The 22069-nt window shown below is 45.6% G+C and overlaps 1 protein-coding gene across 8 annotated transcripts in view; it reads right to left on the reverse strand.

Annotated features, from left to right (window-relative positions):
* Positions 1-22069, reverse strand: part of PRUNE2 (prune homolog 2 with BCH domain) — a 249271-nt gene that overhangs the window by 65755 nt on the left and 161447 nt on the right. For all 8 annotated transcript variants that reach the window (XM_087858856.1, XM_087858859.1, XM_087858857.1 and 5 more), the window contains exons 7-9: positions 18090-18248; positions 8633-15185; positions 7493-8252 (exon numbers count right to left, since the gene is read on the reverse strand). In XM_087858856.1, the coding sequence (XP_087714982.1) occupies positions 7493-8252; positions 8633-15185; positions 18090-18248 (7472 nt within the window). The remainder of the gene's footprint in view (positions 1-7492; positions 8253-8632; positions 15186-18089; positions 18249-22069) is intronic.

The raw sequence follows: 22069 nt of genomic DNA on the forward strand, positions 1-22069 counted from the left end.
GCATCATGGCACTGAATGAACGTGTAGTTCAATATGGACGTGCTGGCAGAAGGAAACAGTAACTGGTGTTCAGGGGCCAAAGTAGGGACCTCTGAGATACATAGAAAGAATACGAAGCATACTGACGGGAAGAGAACCAGTAGCAAAATTAATATCAAGAAAACAAACGGAAGAAAGCAGAATTTAATGAAGTGGAAAACAAAAAACAATAAGAAAAAGTCAACATCAAATCTAGTTATCAGGAAATGAACCCATCTTTAGAAAGACTGAACAAGAAAAAAAGAAAGAAGATACAAATAAACACTATTAGAGAGAGAAGAATGTAACTGCAGATTAAAAAAATAGCAAGAGAATATATGAGCAACTTTATTATGAAAATGTTAAAAACTTTAATGAAACGGACAATCTTGTAGAAAAATACTGAATAGAAAAGTTGATGTAGGAAGAATTAGAAACTCTGAATAGGCCAGTAATCATCAAGAAATCACATTACTAGTAAAAAAAAAAAAAACAAAAAACTATCCCTCCAAGTAAGCAACAGGCACAGAGATGGGTTCTAGAAATATTACCTAATCCTCATGTATTAGGTGATCCCCCTGGATTATACAAGTTATTCCAAAGAAGAGATGCCTGGGAGGAACAGTGAACTACCCTGGACGTTCACAGATCTCAGTACACTTTTCAGAGGCTGAGGTTCCACTGCTTTCTAATTAGGCCAGCTGTGCGGAAAAACATCTGTGTGCTGTGTCAGCTGCACTCTTACAACCCCCCCTTCCTCTCTGCCCCAGGAGGCTCCCTCCCACTCTGAATTCCACTTGGTTTTGGGGGCCCTGCTGGGAGATCAGAGGGAGGAGGCAGGGAGGCAAGGATCTGCACTCCTCTGGCTTCCTCCCTGTGGGAAGGCCCCTGGCTGGCTATGCCCCTCAACACACTAGGCCACTGCTGTTCTCAGGAAAACTGACATTCTTGCTCTCGGTTCTGGAATCACCCTCTCCTTGCCCCTAGGAGAGGCCTAGGCACGATAACAGCTGTACTGTTTCTACCCCTGAGCTACCACACCATTCCTTGTGAGCTCCTCACGCTTCGCTTCCACCTTGGTAAATACTCCGTTTATTAAATACTTCGCGAATTATCCTCATTGGAATGTGTCATCTCTCTCCTGCTGGGTCCCTGATAGACTGACGTATCCTGCTTTTGTAAGCCCTGCCTTCTCGTCTTCCTCACATGTCATCAATTTTCATGGAAGTCTTTTTTTTTCCCCCTGACATTAGTTTTGACATTTCACCACTCCAGCTGGAGAAATACCTTGGATTCTTCCTCAAACTAGAAGCCAACACAACACACAAGGGCTCCTCTGTGGGCGTTCCTCCCACGGGACAGCTGACTCGTACCACCTCATCTTGGTGTTCATGGCCTTCTCTTGCTAGAAAATCCTTTACCACAAAATACCACATCTATAAATATCTGGAAAACTTACATGTACCTTGAGGGGCTTTGATTCCCTCACCTTCCTCTGGCCGCTGGTCACTCGAGTTGGCCCCACAAACCACAGATGGGGAGCAGCCCGCTGACAGGGCAGTAACCATCACAAATTAGCCGTGGTGTAAAATGTGTGTTCAGGCATGGGAAGGGCTCAGTAGGTCACATGACAGAGCGAAGCGTCAGAGGCGAGTTCTGATTCACTTATTCTCCAAACAACACTCTGAGAATTTTGGCTATTAAATTGGATGTACTTCTCAATGGGGACAACAGGAGAATAGGAAGAAATACATCAACCTATAGAGTATGTTGTAAAAAAATGATTGTTTTGGCCTCTGTGTCCTATTGACAAGCACTGGGCTGGAAGGGAGAAGACAGAAGTTCAAGCTCTCATGTTACCACAGTCTCATTTCTGGATGACATAAACAGTGCATTTACTGAGCTGGTTTATCTATGAAGTAGGGATAATAAAACTTGCCCTGTTGATCTCAGATGGTGATTGGGTGGACCAGACTTATTTGAAGTCTGTTCTGGGTAGGGCTGGCCAGAAGTGGAGAGGTAGCAGGGGCTGGTAGGGAGACATGCAAAAAACCCATTTTTTTTTTCTCAAAAGGAGACTAAGGCCTGAGTCAAAGTGCAAATTTAAAGAACTTTGAATGATATTTCATTATCGCTACCAAATGTAACACACCAAGTGATCAAATATAATTACAAAAATAAAGGAACACAGAGTCAATGCCAAGTTTGGTGTTCTAGGTTTGGTTCAGAGCAAAGCCAAATAACCGTGAATAAACAAGGGACCGCTGTCGTTTATGGAGTATCAATTTACCTCGGAGAAAGGGCCAATGTTGGGAACTGGGATACAGCCCATCCAAACAGCAAGACCCACAGAGGGGGAAGCATGTGCTGCAAGAGCCTGATTCTTCTGCGTGCCCAAGCATATCGTTACCCAACTCCGAGAGAAAGAGTCGACAGATTATTTCTTTACCTGTTTTTCATTTTCAGCATTCACATGGGTTTAAGACCCAATGTACTAATTCCTCAACCATAAGTCCTGGACAGAAAAAGTCTGGTTTCAGAGGGTCTTATGAAAACTGTATAAAGATTTAATGGGGTCACTTACAGGGAGGAAAGGCAGTTTTTTCCCCACGGTTTGTCAGACAGAAAAAAAAGGCCAATGTTACTAATTCAAAAAGAAAGAATGCACAGAGGTGACCAGAAGAGGCAGGTTGTATGGGATAGGACATCCATTGTGTTGGAAGGTCATTTTTATTTTAAGGAGTACCAAATAACTCACCTCACAGGGCTAGAAGACAAGCTATAGCTCCACAAATGTAAGGATCAGGTTCTCTCTTCTTCTTTTTTTTTTTTTTTTTTTAAGATTTTATTTATTTATTTGAGAGAGAGAGGAAGAGCACAAAGGGAGAGTGAGAGGGAGAAGCAGACTCCCCACTGAGCAGGGAGCCCAATGCAGGGCTCGATCTCAGGACCCTGAGATCATGACCTGAGCTGAAGGCAGACGCTTAACCAACTAGCCACGCAGGTGCCCATGGATCAGGTTATTTCTAAATACTGTTTCAAAAGCACATGTGCCGGACCTCCCCCTTGTCCTCCTCCTCTCTGCCTCCCACTGCCCTGCCCCTCACCCCTGCCTGCATCTACAAGAGACCAGACAAGTGGAGTCAGTTTACTTCCTCCTCTTGGAAATAATTTCCATTTAATCACCCCGCACAGCCATTTCCTTACTCCACACCCAGAGAAAGCCATTATATTTGTATATTGATCAACCCGCTTTTATATAATTTAGATGGTGGTGAGTTTACAAATGTTAATGGTTTCATGTTCACTTAGCATGCAGCTAGTTCAGGCTTTTGAAGATAACCTGTGATTATTAATATTATTTGTCAACTTGGTTAGGCTACGGTGCCCAGTTATTGGGTCAAACCCCAGTCTCAATGTTGCTGGGATGGTATTTTTTAGATGTGATTAACACTGAAATCAGCAGACTCTGCATAAGACAAATTATCCTCCAGAATGTGGGTGGGCCTTGTCTAGTCAGCTGAAGGCCTTAGGAGCAAGGTCTGAAGTTTCCTAAAAAAGAAGGAACTCTCCTCAAGTCTGCCTAAGTTTCCAGCCTGCTGTCCTGCAGAATTTCCAGACTCAAGACAGCAACAACTCTTGCTTGAGTTTCTAGCCCGCTGGCCTGTCCTATAGATTTCAGACTTGCCAGCCCCTAAACCAGGGCGAGCCAATTCCAATTCCTTAAAATCATTTCTCCCTTTCTCTCTCTCGATAAAGATAGATGGATATCTCCTATTGCTTCTATTGGTTCTGTTTCTCTGGAGAACCGTGACTAGTACACAATCAAATAACCCTTTTTTTTTTCACACAACATTCTTGCAACCATGCCTTCTTTAAAAGAAACCTACAAACAGTTTTTCATTTTAAGAAAATCGTGTGTGGTGCAGATTCCTGGGCAGATGTTCTCGTGAGCCCATCGGAGAGATCAGGCATATCCATCGCTCTCTCGGGTGTTGGCGTGTGATCCTGAGCTGGTGGGTTCAGAGCTGGAAGGTGACCAAGGTGTTGGCAAAGCTTCCGGGAAGAGGGAAGATGGATCTGAGGAACCAAAACCAGCGCTGCAAATCTCAAGGGAGAGAGTTTCTCTCCCCACACTCATAATGAGGTCTGTTAACAAGAGGCAGTCAGTCAAGTTCAAGGAGAAAAGCCACCTTCTGAGGCTTTCTCGCATTTTGAAAATATGGCTTGCTGTTCTCAAAACGGTATGGCAACTTGAGTGAGGGGATGCAGCTGGGGGAGGGGAGGGCGAGAAGCCAGTTCGTATGGTATGTCATATTGTATATACTATCAGCCTACTTCTGTTTTTGAAGCCCAAACTTTAATATTTTTTTTTTAGGACAGTCTTGATTCTGCCCTATGACCAAATTCTGTGCCAGAAGACGTTTCCAGGTTTTTCATCAGAAAAATAGGACTATCTTATATTGCTTCTGTGATTATCTTCCTGTGTCCATGGTTTCCTTCCTTGTTTCCCTCTTCCTAGACAGCTTGGCTGACCTCTTACCCTCTTCTTTGCCTTTCCAGATTATGACCTTCCTTTAACGCCCATCTCAAATTACACCTCTCAGGGCCACATTACGCCTTGGGTGGGCCTTAGGCGCTGCTACTTTCCCGGGCTCTTTCCTTTACTAAAAAAAATCCAAAACTTTATTTTACATCTGCACTGGTAGAAAAAATAAAATCCACACAGGAGTATAATCATTTTTCTCTTTAGAAGTTCAAAGTTTCACATGGGCCTTTAAAGTCCGGGGGGCCCTGGGCACTCCGCCTCCCGATGCAGGTGGGTAATAAGCCACCTCTGGCTCCTCCTCCATAAGGGTGCCCTATGCAGATGCCTTCCCTCTTAACTTACTAGCACGAACCACACTCTGGACATGGAAAGACTTAAATTCAAATCCCAGCTTCTTCACCTTCTAACCAGAAACCAGATCAAGTGATTCAACTTTCCTTCCTTCCTTTCTTTCTTCTTTTTTTTTTTTTTAAGATTTTATCTATTTATTTGAGAGAGAGAGTGAGTAGGAAAGACAGCACAAGCCAGGGGGAGAGGCACAGGGAGAAGCAGACTCCCCACTGAGCAGGGAGCTGGATGTGGGGCTCCATCCCAGGACCCCGGGATTATGACCTAAGCCGAAGGAAGACGCTTCACCGACTGAGCCACCTAGGTGCCCCTCAACCTTTCTAAGACATCAGTGTTCTTCCTTGCATAATTCTTGCCATGGTAATAGGAGGCTTAGTACCCCGTCCATGGCAAATGCTCAGGGTAGGTAGCTATTTATATTTATACACACGTTGGCCATTAACTACTTTGATTTACATGTTACACTATTGTCTACCTCTTTACCTGTGTTTCACTCCCTTCTTAAACTAGAGGGTTGGGAGGAAGTTTTAGACAAGTGGTTCTCAAACTTAAGCATGAACCAGAATCGCCCATGTTATAAGCACAGATGGCTGGACCCACCTCGAGTTCTTGATTCAGGAAGAGTGAGGAGGAGGGTCAGTAATTTGCATTTCTATCAAGCACCCAGGTGATTCTGAGGCTGCTGATTTTATTTTGTTTTTTTAACTTTTTTAAAAAATTAATCTCTACTGCCAACATGGGGCTTGAACTCACAACCCCCAGATCAAGAGTCCCATGTTCTACCGACTGAGTCAGCCAGGTGCCCCAAGGCTGCTGGTTTTAGGACCCCACCTAGAGAATCACTGTTTTCCACAACTCCGTACCCTCTCCAAATCTAGCACAGAGGGAACCTTTCACATACAGTATTTAGGCTAAACGTAATACAAATCCGGGAAAATCTGCCCTCTCCCCTAATTGTGAGAAAACTCATTCCTGCACGGGCTGAGCTGAAAAATTATGAGCAAAGAAATCTGGAAGGCAAGGGGGCTAGTGGCACAACGGAGCAGTCTCATCTGTTGGATTGCCGGGGCATGTGCAAAATGCAGACAGAAGCCAAACAATAGCTCAGCCAACGCGAGACTGCCTGAGTCCTTAGCTCAGTCTATAACAACCCCAGCGGGGCCGCTGCGATCCATCTGCTCCTCTCTTTCTGATAACGGATCTGGGGTCTCTCTGGAAGGAAATAGCTTGACAGGAAGAAAGAAGATTACGCCAACTGAAAAGGTCTGGATTTATGAACCTGCACTTGAATATGAGCTTTTAACTCTTGATGGCACTTTACTAACCCTCGATATACCCCTGCTGTCCCTTCTTGTTTTCTTATTCCTTTCCTGGAGAAATGGAATTGGTGAAGACCAAAGCTCTTCACGGACACATTCTGTTAATACGCAAATTAACCTCGCACAAATGTGAACTGGAGGAAGCCCTGAGATCCTCCAGCCCAAGCCACCAATTTTATGGATGAAGAAATTTAAGCCTTGGGTTAATCCCAACATACGTGGCCCGAAACGGCAGAGCCAGGCTGGAATCCGGATTCTTCGACTCATAGTGAGTACGTGGTATGCTTAGTCCTTTATACTCCCCAAATGAGTAGGAAATGGAGATCTTCTTTCCACTACATTTTAAAGAGGAAACATGAACTTCCCCCCTTTACTTGTCACAGTTTGCTCTTTTGTCCCTGGAAGCAAGAGGGCTCCGTCAGGACAAATGAAGAGAAACGAACAACCCTTCATGGTGCAAACAGGGCCTGGGAAGCTCGAGGGCAGAGATGACATCCTGTTCCATGACATTCTGCCATATATCCCCTGGCCACCCAGAAGCTCCACGCAGCGCAGATTCTCAGACACCATGTGGCGAATGAATGAGTGAATCCCTAGTTTGACGGTTGGTTGCCCATTTTTCAGCCAGTTGGGCCGTGAATGCTTCACACCAAGATTCTGACCCTGCTGAGTACTCTCCTTAGTTAGCCCTCCTAGGAAGTCAGGTATGACATGAAACTAGATTTGCCCTTTGTGTGAGATCGGCAGTATGTCTGCTGGAAAAGGGTTGGCCCTAGAGGTGAAAAACCTTCGAATCCCAGAGCATTCACTCTGGCTACTTAATTCAAGGCACCCCCACCAGTCTGTGGAAAGGAAAGGTAATAATACCTATCACCTCAGGATTGTTGTAAGGATTAAATGAGATAATGGGAGCAAACTGCTTGGTGCTCTATGAAACAATGTTAGTGCCCGCCCTTCCCTGGTTCCAGCTGTTTAAGATTAATATAGGTATCAAGTAGGTGGCGTAAGTGTACGTATCGGAAGGCTAAGTACAGACTCTGGATGGAAACTGAAGGGTTCTTTTTTTTTTGGCTGAAAATACATACAAATCATTATCTTTATGGTTATCTAGCAGCTGTTTGTATGGATGGTACGGGCCATACATAGAAGCAAAGCTCCCATCATCTAGTTATTTTTTCATATTCCACAATCCCTCACCATTTCCCCAGATTCAAATACAATGTTTTTCAGGAAAAAAAATATCTAGCTTTTGGCTTACCCTTTTGGTCTCGGTTTCCTTGTTCTGGGCTCCAGAAACTCTGTCTCCATTTCCGTTTCAAGGATCCTGTGTTTCTGAGAAGGCTGGGGTGGAAGCATTTCCCATTCATTGTCATGGGTGACAGCCTGCCGCAGAGCTGCATCTGGGCCAGCCCTGCCTCGGCTCTTGATCTTCCGTGATTGGCTGCCCAGACCAGGGGCCTCTTCTAGTGCTAAAGATTCCAGAGGCTTCATTCCTCCTAGAACCTGCATGTGGGGACCCTCCCCAAAGCCACAAGCGGAGGTCAGCTCTGTCATCTTGCCAGACCATCCAGGCCCTGAGTTCCTAGCTTCCAATGACTGATCACCGACCTCACCAAGGCCCAAGACCATCCAGCTCTGGTCTTGCCCAGGACTCTCAAGAGATGATCTCTTATCCCCTTTGGGAGACAGTCTGTCTACAGAAGCATCTTCTCTTTCATTTAAGGAGGCAGGCTGACGGGCATCTGGGAAGCCTGCTAGCTGAGTTCCTGGCAGCCCTGTTTCTTCAGAACCTGCGTGAAACTCTCCTAATTCACATGTGTTTTCTCTGGCTTCACTGGCCTCGGGTGTTCGGGGTGAAGTTTCTTCATGGTTTACAAGTATGTAATCCATGTGTAGCGCATGAGGACCTTCATTCTTTTCTGTGTACCTTTCTTCCCTGTATTCTGGTGTTATCTGCCCAGGCTCTTTAATTGGAATTACGTTTTCTTCTTCCAACTCTGATACTCCCTTGCTGGCACCTAGAAGTGGAAGATGAAGGCGAGATGGGGAGAACAAGGCTGAATTAACACATTATGTGATTTGTGATCTTTGCAAATGATCCATCTAAGGAGAGATCATTTAAGAATTTTTTTTTTTTTTTGGTAGAGCTGTTTTCTTTTCTCAGGCACTCTCAAAGAGAAGTATTATACAAGCAGCAGACATTTACTGCTGGAATACAGGACTTGGTGAAGCATGCATTACAAATGCAATTAATTCCTCTTTTTACCCACTTCGGTAGGAAGAGCTCGGTTTACAAATATGTTAATTGCACGAAAGCAGCAGTTTCTGGGAGTGGGGGTGGGGTGGGCTGGGCTGGGTTGAGGTGGGGGCAGGGAGTGGAGGACTGGTTGTTTCTTACCATCTGGTGGTCCTACGTCTCCACCTGCTGGTGAATCTGAGTTATCTGTTTCTACTTCCCAGTCAACGTTTGATGGAGACAACTCAAGGTTGGAGTCAGCTCCCTCCCGCAAAGACACAGACTCAGACTCGGGGTCTTCACGAATATGTAGCACAACCAGCTGTCCCGGCTGGCTGTTTTGGGTTTCTTCATGCTTTTCCCTGCTTCTTTGATCAGGAAGGGCAGAAAGCAGTATTTCGGCTGCTTCGCTCCCTAGAGATTCATTCTCTGGAGACCCAGCCTCCCCCGTTGTTTTGACGCCGAGAGGAGGTTCTGTGAGATGGGACAAATCAAAGGGAGGCGTGTAGGGTGCCAGCGATCGCTTCAGAGCATCTTCTTCCAAGGGAGGGTCACCACCATAGAGAAAATGTTCAGGTTCTTTCGTTAAATCTTCATCGATATTTTGGCCCATGACATCATATTCGAAATCACCCCAAGAGGCTTCAGATGAACAGATGTCTTGCTTCCCTGCATCCCCATCAACTGGCGTTTCGGGATTGCCCTCTGATAATGTCAATTTACTCATGTCATCGATCGTTCCCGTGGATGTGTTAAGACCTGAGGCATCGCTGAGACTGTGGTCAAAGGCAGCCTCGCTTACATCCAGACAAGTGTCTGAGGCTAGCAAGGCGTCAGGACCAGTGGCAGAATTCTCAGTAGCAAGAGGCTGCCCATGGTCCAGCCAGGCTCCCGCATCTGTCTGACTTTCGGGAGAAAAGCCCTCTGACATCAGCGAGCTGTTGCTGTCCATGGTTGGCTCTTGGAGAGTTCCGAAAACACCGATTCCCACGTTTTCGATCATTGGGATTGTTCTGTCCGCACGCTGCAGGGGTGGTGCTGCGTCTGGGGCAGCTCCTTTCTCAGATGCTTCGAAACCTGCATTATTTCCACCGTTGATTTCAGACGGTTCAGGGGAAGCTTTGTGAGAGGCAGGCTGAGATGAGCCACTTGTGTTCCCCTGATCACTGATGGGAGGCAGTGGAATCACGTCTTGAGAAGACAGTTCTGAATTGTATGGGACAACTTCCTGCCCAGGCTCCGGACTGGGTTCTTCATCCATCTTGGGCTCAGTGAGATATAAGTCACCAGCTTCCACTTCAGGTCCCACTCCAGCCCTGATGTGCTGCTCAGTCTCTTGCTTTGCCTCGTAATCATGACATATATCAGGGCTGTTGGAAGCCTGAGAATTGCTGTCATGGTCACAGTGAGTCAGTATATCTGGATTCTCACCATCTGCTTTCAAACTGAAGGGCTGCTTAGCATCCATCCACAAATCAGGCGAAGCTGAGGCCAGTTGCCCACCCTCTTGGAAGTTGCCATGTAAAATATCTGGGACAAATGTGCCTTGGGGGCCCTCACTAGGGGTAGAGACATCCCATTCAGAGCCTGACTTCTTTATCAACTGGCTGGAAGAACTGACAGCGGGGAAATCTTCTGAGGCAATGCTTGAGTTCGTTATTTCACCAGGATATGATTTTCCTTCTTCCCACCAATTTGTTTCTTGACACTCAACAGTCGAAACATTAGATATCACACGTCCATCTTCATCTGTGTGAGTAAATGTTGGGGCTGGCTGATCCCAGATGGACAGCACTGTGTTCTGACCCTGCTGCTCCTGGGTAGGAGTTTCTGAAGTCAGTTCCTGACCGGCAGAAGACATGAAGCTTTGCTCCCTGGAATCCTTTTCTTTAATTTGGTCCAATATTACCAGCTGGCTAAGCTGATCAGCTTCTGGGTCTGGCTGCCTTGGCTGAATGTTCCAAAGTTGCTCATGGGATTTCTCCTCATGGCCATCCAGGAAGGGTGACTGATGTTCCTCCGTGAAAGGATTGGTACATTGCGTTTCCATGGGTTCGCTATCACCCTCCACGGGTACTCCCCAGGGACTCACAGTTTGGTACACTGAAGAACTCATCTCTAACACACTCCTTGAGCTGGGCAATTCCCTTTCAGATGCACTCTCAACTGGTCGTCCTCCTTGTAGAGAGGCGTTCCACCACTCAGTGCTCTCGGCTGAGAAGCCAAGCATTTCGGATTTAGAATAATTCTCATTCTTCGATTCACTTTGGGGGGAGATTTGCCATAGGGTATCTCCTGTCTTCTCTGTTTCCGGAGATCTCATCTCCTTATCCACTACTGTGATCTGCAGTTCAGTCTGCTTTAGTGGTGAGAAATTCCAGTGATCAGGGCTGTTTTGTTGATTGTCACAGATTGGGGTTGACTTATTCTCTGTGGGTTCTGAACTGCCTCCGTAGGCAGAAAATGCATCATTGGGATCCGCTGTGGCCAGGGACTTACTAGGTTCATTCAGTGAGTCCCAAGCCCTGGGTTCACTCTGAGCAGCTTGGCAAGTGCCCAAAGGGATCTCTTTCTCCACTGACTCTTCATCGCCGATGCTGTCATCATCAGAACCTGAGCTCGTTGCGATGAACCTGGTATCCTCTGGCTGTACGGTTTTAGAAATGTCATGCTCGTTTTTCTCCTGACGGCTAACCACTAGATTTCTCTCTTGATAGGCATCGGAATATTCTGAATATCTGCCTGTTTCAGGGCTGGATAAAGAGGAAAAGGAATCGCCATCTGTGGAGTCGTTCCAAATCTCTAAAAATTTAGGAACCTTGTGATCTAAGCTCTTTTCCAACCTGTCCATTCTGGTTTTCTCCAGGTCCTTCATTTCAGTAATTACTTCTACTTGGCTGTCAGTAGTAATTAGTGCAGATTCTTGGTGATTCTCTTTGCTCCAATCATCTTGATGCTGCTTCTGATGCCCTGAATTGGGTCCCTGGTCCCAGGAAGGCAATGCAGCTGAAGAATTGTTTAGGCCAGGACTGGATGCACTCGAATGTGTATACTCACTAGAAATACTATCTCTGCGATAATTTCCGGATGGATTAGCTCCTGGAGGGCTGTTTTCAGTACTCTCAAATTCAAGATTCTTAGGTATCTCAGAACTTGGTAAATTGACCTGCACGTCACCGTCCACAGAGGCATCCCAAATGTCAAGGCTTTGGGGACATTCATGGGGTGGCTCTTGGTTCACTCTCTCTGGCTCCAGAACGTTACATTCTTCATTTTTCTCAAGATCCATTTCAGGTAAAGATACAGTTTTTGTTAAATTCAGCCCACCTGAAATCTCAGTGGTTTCACCTGAATTTCTGTGATACATGAGGTGCTTTTCCCAGGTGTCTTGGGCCCGTGGGTCGTTGGTGGACACCTCTGCGTGCCCATCACAGGGATCTGGATTGTAAGGCCCCCTCTCGTGCTCTAAAACCTCCTGGGGTTCCTCAGTCTGAGGACTGGAAGCGACTGAGCGAGAGCTGATTTTGCCCGATTCGTCACAGATTTCTTGATGTTGAGATGCCACTGGGGAAGAACATTCCTGGTCACTTTGCCCTTTTCCAGAAATCCCCGAGGCTCTACCTAGCATGTCCTCCTCACTGGGGTGCGCCCTAGCAACAGCTCCACGGGCTTCCTCCTCACCTTCGCTTTGTCCGTAGCTAGGACCTTTCTGATGATCTGAGTGTGCAAAATGCCCCGGATTCTCAAGGTTGGTTGCCCAGGATGCCCCATCACTTGGCAGGGTCCCTTTGCCTGTGTCCTGCTTATTGGGATCAAGTGCTCCTGACTCGTTGCCTCCAGAAGCTTCTAGCAGCCCTGGGATATAACCGTCCTTAATTTTTTCTGCTGAGTTGGGAGTTTCAGGAGGTGATCTGTGTTGTTCAGAGTCTGTAACATATGATGGGCCTGGTAACATTAATGAAGACATGTCATTATCTCTCATGACGGAATTCCAAATATTATTTGCGATTAGCTGCCCACTTTTTTCATTCAGGGTGTGATATTCGTTGGCAGGAGGGTTCTCGCTGTGCTCGGAAGAGGCAGGGAGTTCCCAGTCTACCTGATTTGTTTCCTGATACTCCACACCCCATGGTTCCAGCTGTCTCACGGAAAATCGGGTCTCAGGTTCAGTACCTTCAGCCATGTATCCTTGTGCTTGGCCTTCGCTGGAGATGGCCACACCCGCACTGCAGTCATCCCAGTCCAAATCGTTATCCATATCGGAGATGGTCGCAGTGGACTGCGTGTCCTCCAGAATCACCCTGTTCCACAAGTCGAGGCTGTCGGGGACCGCGTGGCGGGAGTTGGTGCTGCTGTGCAGAAGCGTGAGCTGTCGGTTGGTTTCATTGTAGAGCTGCATCATGCTGGGGTCGTCGTAACTGGACAGGCTACTTTCCCCGATGTCATCCTCCAGGGAGATGTTCTTATCATCCGTGGGCTCTGTCTCGAGTAAATCTTTATCGGAGTTATAAGACATATTTATTTGAGAACTATTATCTGCATCAGGGGAACCCCACATTTCTAGGTTCCCAGGACCTGAGCTAATTCGATTTCTAGGTGGCTGCTCTGGGGACTGAGGAGGTATTTCCATCTCCCCTGTGGCAGAGTTAGCGTCTTTTGACTCCAAGCCTCCCTCTTTAGCAAATGGCTTGTTTTCTGTTTCTTTTTCGTCTCCAGCAAATGTTGGCGAAGTGTAAGAGTCAGACGTGGAGTAGTTGGTATCTAAGGGGGAAGGCACCGAATCGTCCCCCATGTTGGATGCGCTGTAATCGGAACATTTATATAAGAAGGAATCTTCCCAAGGTGCCAGGACGTCTGACCCTCCTTTCTTGATACCCTCCTCAAAAAGGTTCCAGGAATCGACCTTTTCATACACCTTCCCCCTAATTTTTGGATCCACTACACCATTCTGATCTTCCTGTGTCGGCTTGGAACTATTCCACGCGTGATCCAGATCACAGCTGGGATTTCCAGTTATAAGGATGTTATCCCTGGGGTCGAGGTTCTTCTTGCCCCAGATTTCTTCATTATTTGCCTCACTGGGTGAATTGTCTTCTGAAGGAAAAGAAAACCCGCTTTTTGCCATGGCCCACTCACTCGGGTCCCTCACAGAAGGTGTCTCACCACTGGTTGGGTGCAGATTCCAGGTATTTGCCAGAGCTTTGGCGCCATCTTCTTTACCAAAGGCGCTCCAGGCTGGGAATGACACCGCAGCAGCTGGGGCGCCATCTTCTGTAGGATTTCCCCACGGCTCTGGCATCGCTGTGGGAGAGCCATCAGAGCGCCACAAGGCAGCAAAGTCTTCTATAAGGTGATTTGTGCCCTGAGGAGAAGCGTTGGGCAAATTCGATTTCTCCAGGGGCATGTTTTGAAACTGCAAATTGTCCTCATTTTGGTCTTGAGGAGTGTTGCTGCCAAGGCCAGGCTGACCAAATTCCGACTCCCAGGGACTTGACTTTGGGAATTCAAGACTCTTTGGTTGAAATATAGAATCTGAGGCTCTCCTATCCGCTGCGCTTGGCTTATGATCTTTCCATGACTCGGGGCTCTGGAAGACAGACTCCTGTTCACTGGAACTCCATGGATCTGCAATATTTTTAGAGTCGATTTCCAAACCACCCCACCAGCTGCTGCACCTCGCACGGGTCTGAGGTGGCCCTACGTGACCTGCGTCTATTGCTTTTTGGGTCGCATTTTCTGGATAGAGTACAGCTGGTTCTTCGGTAGATGGTGAGCTTTCTACAAAGCTATTCATAGGTGTTGGTGGGACTCTCTTTCCAATATTTTTTAGCCTTTCTGGGGAAGGAGATTTATCTCCCACAAAACCTGTCAGGCTCAAATTTCTTTCAGAGTGATCCTGGGGACTTTCTTGTCTCTGACCAAACTCCTCATCAAATTCCACAAGGTTATCTTTGCCGGCCCCTGACAAAAGTGAACTGGATGAATAATTAGAGACGTCCATCCCTAGCCCATTGATTTCTTTAGGCTCGGTGGGGGGTTGTCCTTCTGATGAATCACTATTGGGGAAGAAGTCGTCTGCGGGAGAGTAGTCTGCAGAATGGGAAGATGGTTGGGACTGCCCAGAAACCATGGGCGCTTGGTCAAAGTTGAAGAGATCAAAGGATTCACTGTGTTCTCCAGACCGGGCATGCTCCTCTGCGACTGCTCCTTCAGGGATAGGACTATAGGAGTCAAACCCTGGGAGGAGGCTGTGGTGAGGCCCAGCACCTTCTCCCACTGGACTATCATCACTGAGGAAAACCGAGCTCTCCTTGGATGAACGGCTGCTTCTAATGGTGGCCAAGCCGCTATCTGGGCTGACAAGGTCTATGTTCCCATCCACCTGAGCCTGGTTAGAATCGCTCAGATCTGGAGGGTTTTCTATGAAATTCACAGAGCTGGGTTGTGGCTCTATGTCAGAACCATACAACTCCATAATCCCAGAAGATCCCTGGGACAGAGGGGCGCTGCCTGCCACGGCTTCTGTCGAGGACGTCCTGCTGTTGGAGGCCATCTCTGGGCACCTCCTGTTGATGACTTCCTTGACCAGAAGGACCACCTGATCACAGGTCACCAAAGGGTTCTCCTGCTGGTACACCAGGATCTCATCGCAGCCACATTCAAAGGGCTCCAGCTCGAGGCAAGGGTTCTGGCATTCTTCCAGTTCACAGCAAATCTGTCAGGGAGGCACAGGGGTTCGTGTGAGCACTCGGGCACTCTGCTCTTTGCAATTTGTCTTTCTTAATTTTTCTTAATATAAAATTAATCTGTGCACATCAGTCTACAAATAAGATCTCAAACAACTGAAGACCAGTTGTTTGTAAGACATGTAATATAAGGCGTGGAAAGTCCCACTTAAAATACCACCGCCTCTTTCTACAATCCCATCAAATTGGCTTTTCTTTTAACTCAAAATTCAGCTGCTCAACGTTGTTTGCTCCTGAAAGTTACAGGTTAAGAGATTTAAACTATTTAAATCCTCTCCTTGGTGTAATATATCATCATCTTCCAACAGGAGTGAAACTCAAGTTTGCAAAAAGCAGAGATAATGCTGGATGCTGAGAAGAACTAGGGGGAACGAGTGTGGGCATGAGGGGAAATGGGGCGGGAGGAGGCACCCAGCACCTGCTTTTACCTCTGAAAGCCTCATAAAGCAAAGGAGAAAATAGGAAAGAGAAGCTACCAGGGGTGGAGATTTCCAACAGCACGTGAGGCCCAGCTGTCTCTTCCTGCCGCCCGGAAGCATCCACATGGAACCCAGAACAGACAAAGCTCCCTCAGAGGCCAAGAGGATGTTTGACAGCCAGTGTGAGGGCAGAACTGGACCTCAGCTGTATGATTTTTAGGTAACGTCAGGAATATTTTACACACTGGACTTTTGAAATGGCCCAACAGGATTAGTGGAAGTGATAGCAAAAACACTGAAAATAACTATGGAGCTCACTTTAATAGTAATAATAACGAACATTTATTGTTTCCATATGCCAGGCATAGTTCTAAGGTTTTATATGTGGTATCTCCTTTAATTCTCACAATAATTCTGTGCAAGGCAGGGATTCTTTATCCCTGTTTTGCCAATGATGACATCGGGACATAGCAAGGTTGGTCAGATACCTTGACCAACGCCACGCAGGTGACACGTGGTGGAGCCACGCTGTGAACTCTGCAGAAGCTGACCCTTAATCAACTGTGGTCACCTGGACACAGAGGGTTTCCTCTAGGGTAGTCTTGACCTTATGTTGCTCAAGATTCAGAGGAACTGTCTCTCAGGTGATGGGGGCGGTGCATGGGGAAGAGGAGAGGCAGGCAGAGTGGGCTCCAGGGCTTCTAATCCCTTCACCTGCTTCTCCACTTTTGTCTGTTTAAGAGTAACCAAGTTTTAAACCTATTTGGTACTAAAAGCGCTTTGAAAACCACCACCACTATGGAGGCTTGAGAGATGTTAAGTTGGTCCCTAGGAAACCAGTGACTAGACATAAAATTCAGCTTGGAAACCCAGTGCAGAGCAAAGCATTGAAAAAGCCATAGGCCAGTGGTACAATGCATAGGTGTGTGAGGGTCAGAAGGGGGGCTACATCTGAAGCAGGAGCAGAGAGGGGCTCTTTCTTCTTTCACACTTGGACTTGAGAATGCACAAAGGAGTCCATGAGTACCTACGGTCACATGCAATACAGCCAACACGGATCTCTTGGGGGACAGCAAGTGAGGACGTAGAATGAGAAAGGAGTCTCGTGAGACTTTGCCTGTAGCCACCTGCACATAGACAGGTGTCTAATCCATTAGGGAGGAAAGATGGTGATGAAACTGTTCTATGTTCATGTTGTCTGTATTATAAGGAATCATGTAGGTTCTCATATTAGTTGTTAAATACACCTGGTTCGGTATAGCCAGTGCCCTATTTTGATTAATTTTGTCTACTTCCTATATTATTTCCAAAACGTTGGGTTAAAAAATTCAATTATCAACCAAGAGGAGCTGACTCCTCTTCTGACCCAGTCAGAATTATAGCACTTGGAGACAAGCCAATTTTGATCAAAGCATTAGATCACCAGTTATGAAACACTGGGGACTAAATTTAAGATGGGGACTAAATTTTTTTTAGGTATAACCAAGTAGCAGTCCTCAACGAAACATCACCCCCAAGAGGACTTGCCTTTCTTTGGGTGAAAAAGATAGATTCTTTTTTTCTATGGATTTGGTCTAGAAGACAAATAAATATGGGGATCTTTTAAAACGCCCCCTGTGGTCATGGGGATGAAAGGCACAGCACAGAGAATATAGTCAATGATATGAGTGTTGTGTGATGACGGGCGGTTGGGAGCCACGCTTGTGGGCACAGCATAAAATACAGAGTTGCTGAATCACTATATTCTACACCTGAAACTAATGTAACATTGAGTGTCAACTATACTTCACTACAAAATAAATTTTAAAATAAAAATTTAAAAAGGGCCTTGTGTTGGGGGAGGGGGTGAAGTATCAAAAGATACAAGCTTCCAGTTACAAAATATATAAGTCCTGGGGATGTAATGTACAGCATGGCGACTATAGTTAACAATACTGTATTATATATTTGAAAGTTGCTAAGAGAGTGGATCTTAAACGTCCTCATCACATAAATTTTTTTTTTGTAACTATGCATGGTGATGAATGTTAACTTGACTTACACTGTTGATCACGTCACAATATGCACAAATATCAAATCACTATGCTGTACCCCAGAAACTAATATAATGTTAGATGTCAATTACACCTCAAATTTTTAAAAAGGGCCAATATTTATCCCACTGCCAATTCTAATTAGGTGATTTTTGGGTGATATAGCCTCAAAACTGAAAACTAAAACTCTGAAGTAAAGCCCTGAAAATTTTTAAATAGAAAATACGTACATACATACATACATACATACAAAAATGGCCCAATGTGTAAAGTAACCCCAACATTTCTTAAAACTCACACTTTGGGACCTTATCTCTTGGGTCCATTTCTTTGAGCCACCCATCCATTCCCACGTCCTGCCGCGTGTTGGGACAGCCAGCAGGTTAGGAAGCAAACGGGCGGCAGTGAAGGAGGTCCTTACCTGACTACACAGCTCGAGGTTCTGGGAGTACACAGCGATCTGACGTCTGGGCTGCTCTTCCTCCGACAGGTAGGTGGCCAGGAGGATGAGGACATCAAAACCGAACTTGTCTGCAAATGCTTTCAAGTCACTGCTGATATTGCTGTGAAACATACAGTTCTGAAACAACAACAGGCAAGTTGATATTAAGGCCAGACTGCCTCGCTTCAGGGAGTTGTGCCACAAATTTGTCCCGAGTTATGATGTATGGTGATGGCTATTTATTATCAGATGCAAGCGAGAGAAACACACAAGTTTGCAAACTTTCATGCTATGCCTTAAAATGTCCTTTGCTTGTTTGTTTTCCTAACACAAGGAAGGAAGGAGTCTTGGCCCTTATTTTTTATTTTTTTAAGAGAGAGAGAGAGTGAGTGTGTGTGAGCTGGTGGGGAGGAGCGGGGGAGGAGGTACAGAGGGAGAGGGAGAGAGAGAATCCCAAGCAGACTTCCTTCTATGGGCAGAGCCCCCATGGGGTTCCATCTCACCCTGAGATCATGAACTGAAACCAAGAGTCAGAGGCTTAACTGACGGAGCCACCCAGGTGCCCCAGGAGTCTTGGCCATTATTAAGATAGTTCAGACAAGGAACAAATGTCTTAACAGTTTTTTCCTAAAATATTTATTCGAAAGTTGACTTTGTAAAAAATACTTTTCCTTTTATTGTTCACAGGATTAGGAATAGCTGCTGACTATTATTACAACAGATCACTAGAAAAATAGGAGGAAATTACTGTTCTTTTTTTATAATTGTTTTCCAATGGTTATTCTAATGCCAAGAAGAATCCCCTATGGATGAATCTAGCTGAGTTAACTGTATGCTTTTTATTCCAGTGCAGGAGTCTGGAAGATTTATGGAAGGGCTATGATATCAGATCTTCTTGCTTTATGTGGTAGCTAAGAAGGAATAAGTCACTGCGGAAAAGGAGCCCGCTACCACAAACCTGGGGCTCACATCATCTTCAGATATGTGCTGGCTTTTTTCAGTTTTATTAACAGCAACGAGAACCACTTTGTGGGCATAGTTGTTTCTCTTTCTTAAAGAAAGGAACTGAAGACCATATGTTAGCCCCTAGCATAATCCCTGGCATATACTAGTTGCTCAAAAAATGTTTTTGCTTTTGTCTTAAAGATTTTATTTATTTATTTATTTGAGAGAGAGAGAGAGCAAGCGAAAGAGAGCAGGATCAGGAGGAAGGAGAAGGAGCAAAGTGAGAGGGAGAAGCAGACTCCCAGCTAATAAGCCAGGAGCCCAAGATGGGCATGATTCCAGGACTCCGGGATCATGACCTGAGCCAAAGGCAGACGTTTAACCGACTGAGCCACCCAGGTGCCCCTTAAAAAATGTTTTTAAATAACTGGAGAGACAGACACACAAAATCAGCCTTTGCTGCATGGCCCTCTATCACAACACATATATATGATCATCATAGACAATCCACTGACAGTTGACTGCACTGCTCAGCTGAAATCACCACGATGTGCACTCAAGAGATACAAAGAATTCTATCAATTTTTGTTCTGATATAAAAGGCATCAGAACTGTGTGTACCAGTGGTAAAGTATTAAAGTGACACAGAAATATATACCATGGAAAGTGGAGGTGCCACGTACACCCTCCCCAGATAACCACGACGGGGAGCCACGGAGTGCAGTGCGTAGAGATGCGGGCATTTTCCGTGCCCAGATTTATGTTTGTATGTGGTCATTCTTTGAAACTTGTGGAGTTCATATTTGTGGCTCATTTACCGGCTGCTTAAAATATCCATAACACATGTACTCTGTAATTCTGCTGAGTTGAATGTCGAGGTTTATGAGGCCCCTAAGAGGCCAGACAAGACTTGAAAGAAGTTGCAACACTTGAACTTGAAAGAAGATGCAACACTACTAAAAGATTTTTCACATACAATAACAATGATCATGGGACTCCCAGCTAGGTCACTTGAACAAAAGAAGGCAGGTTTTCCTGGTAGCTGAGCACAAGACTAGGATTCAGTAGATTCAGCATTATTCAAAGCCATACTTGTGGAACATTTGCTATTCGGAACTGTTGGCTGAGCTCCAATCTGTTCGGATTCTTCTGTGTGCAAATGACGACTCTAGGATCTTGCCGGACTTAAGTCCAGCAGCATTGGCAACACCAAGCATCTAGTCAGGAATGCAGTCTCAGGCCACGCCCCAGACCTATTGAAGCAGAAACTACATTTTCCAAAAATCCCAGGTGATTCGAATGCACGCTGGAAATCGAAAAGCCATTTCAAAAAGGGAGGCATTTATTCTTCGATGTATTTACCTTGGGTAACCCCTTGGGTTCTTTCAATGCTGTCATTTTCCTGGGACTTTTACTAACTCACACCCTCAGCATTTTGTTCCTCCCGCAGCCTTCATCATAAAAATCACCCCGGGGCAGCTGTGTATTTCTGAGCCACGTGGCCGGAAGCTCTCATTTATCAGGTCGAGGATTGGGTCCAAGATTCTGTATTTTTCATTAGTTACCTCGAGTGATTCTTCGGATCATGCTCCTTTGCGTGACACCCAGTTCTCTTCTGGGTGGCCCCCGAATCCGTACGACCACATGAAGTATTGAGAAAACAAAGATTTATGTGAATCATTTAGGCTACCTCCAAACGGCGATCGTCAACAACTATGTCCCATCGACCCTCCTATAATTGTCCAAACCAGAGATGATCTTACTGGCTTTAGGACCAGGTTGAAAACAGCATCAAACAAGGGAATGAGTGAGAATCTTCAGGAATCTGGCAGGCAGAGTCTGTTTGTTCTGCTTTTATGCCGGTGCTGTTTGCATAGGAGATAATTTATTATTGTCTTCTAGCTACGCGGGGAGTCATGTGCTACCACGGCTCTTATGTTGCTGACAAGCTAGGCTGGCCCTGAATAAACAGCAGTTCATCATCAACACAACCCAACTGTAGATACAGGTTGGCATTTTATTCCCCCATCTGCCTTCTACCTGATAAATTACTGTTTTAGTTACATGTATACAAATACTATTTGTTAATCTGCTCAAATGTCTCCAAAATGTCTCCTCCACCTTCAGTTAAAATTATATACATACACGTATGTATAGCTCACTCAACTTGCCAAAGGTTTAGAAAATGAAGAGCTCCTACCTTAACTTACACCCCCGCCCCCACCATACAGCCTTCCACCTTAGCAGCAGGACCCCAACCTGAGATTGCTGCGCGGAATTTACAAAGTTACTTTACTAATCATTATGGCTGGGAACTAACTGTCTGGCACAAAACCCAGCCTATTCCAATACATCAACCAGGAAGAATGGGAAGTGCTGCCATTTGTCCTTTGTCCTTTGTCACCCACGGGTCCAAAGATTCGATTATTAAACATTTTTAGAGGTCACGAGTCCTTTTGCCCGAGTGATTTCTAGTTTTGGAATGAGTTGGAAGACCCCGGAAGTGTGGGGAGAAAAAGGCTTTATTACTTCCCAGCCAAAAGCCAAGGTGAGGTTGATGATTGTGTTGACAAGAAGAGGGAAACAAATGATACGGCTCTACTTTAACTCATGTAACAACCGAGATAGTGACAGTGATAGTGTCCAGGAGATTTATTACATTTGTGGTTGAAAGTTTGCAGACAAATGCAGTGGAAAATTCCATTCTCTCACAAAAATCCTGTGTTAGCTCTTATTCCATTGCTCTGAAAAATTGAGTCTTTATGCTACGTGCTGGTAGCTGTAGTGCATCTCATGAAATAAAGGTGATCTAACTAATGTCTTGTAGATATTTGAGAATTGAAATATGGCTATTCCCAGAGAGAGAAAAACCCATTCTTCTGACATTGGTCATACATTCCTATCCTCTATCCCTCTGGCTGGTTTCTGCTTCCATCCTTCCATTGAAACTGCTCTTCTCAAAAGTACCCATCACTTCCAGGTGGCAATATCCAATAATCACTTTCCTGTTCTTA

Source organism: Ursus americanus, chromosome 34, assembly GCF_024610735.1.
Source record: "Ursus americanus isolate L20-20 chromosome 34, mUrsAme1.1.p, whole genome shotgun sequence".
Classification (NCBI taxonomy): Eukaryota; Metazoa; Chordata; class Mammalia; order Carnivora; family Ursidae; genus Ursus; species Ursus americanus.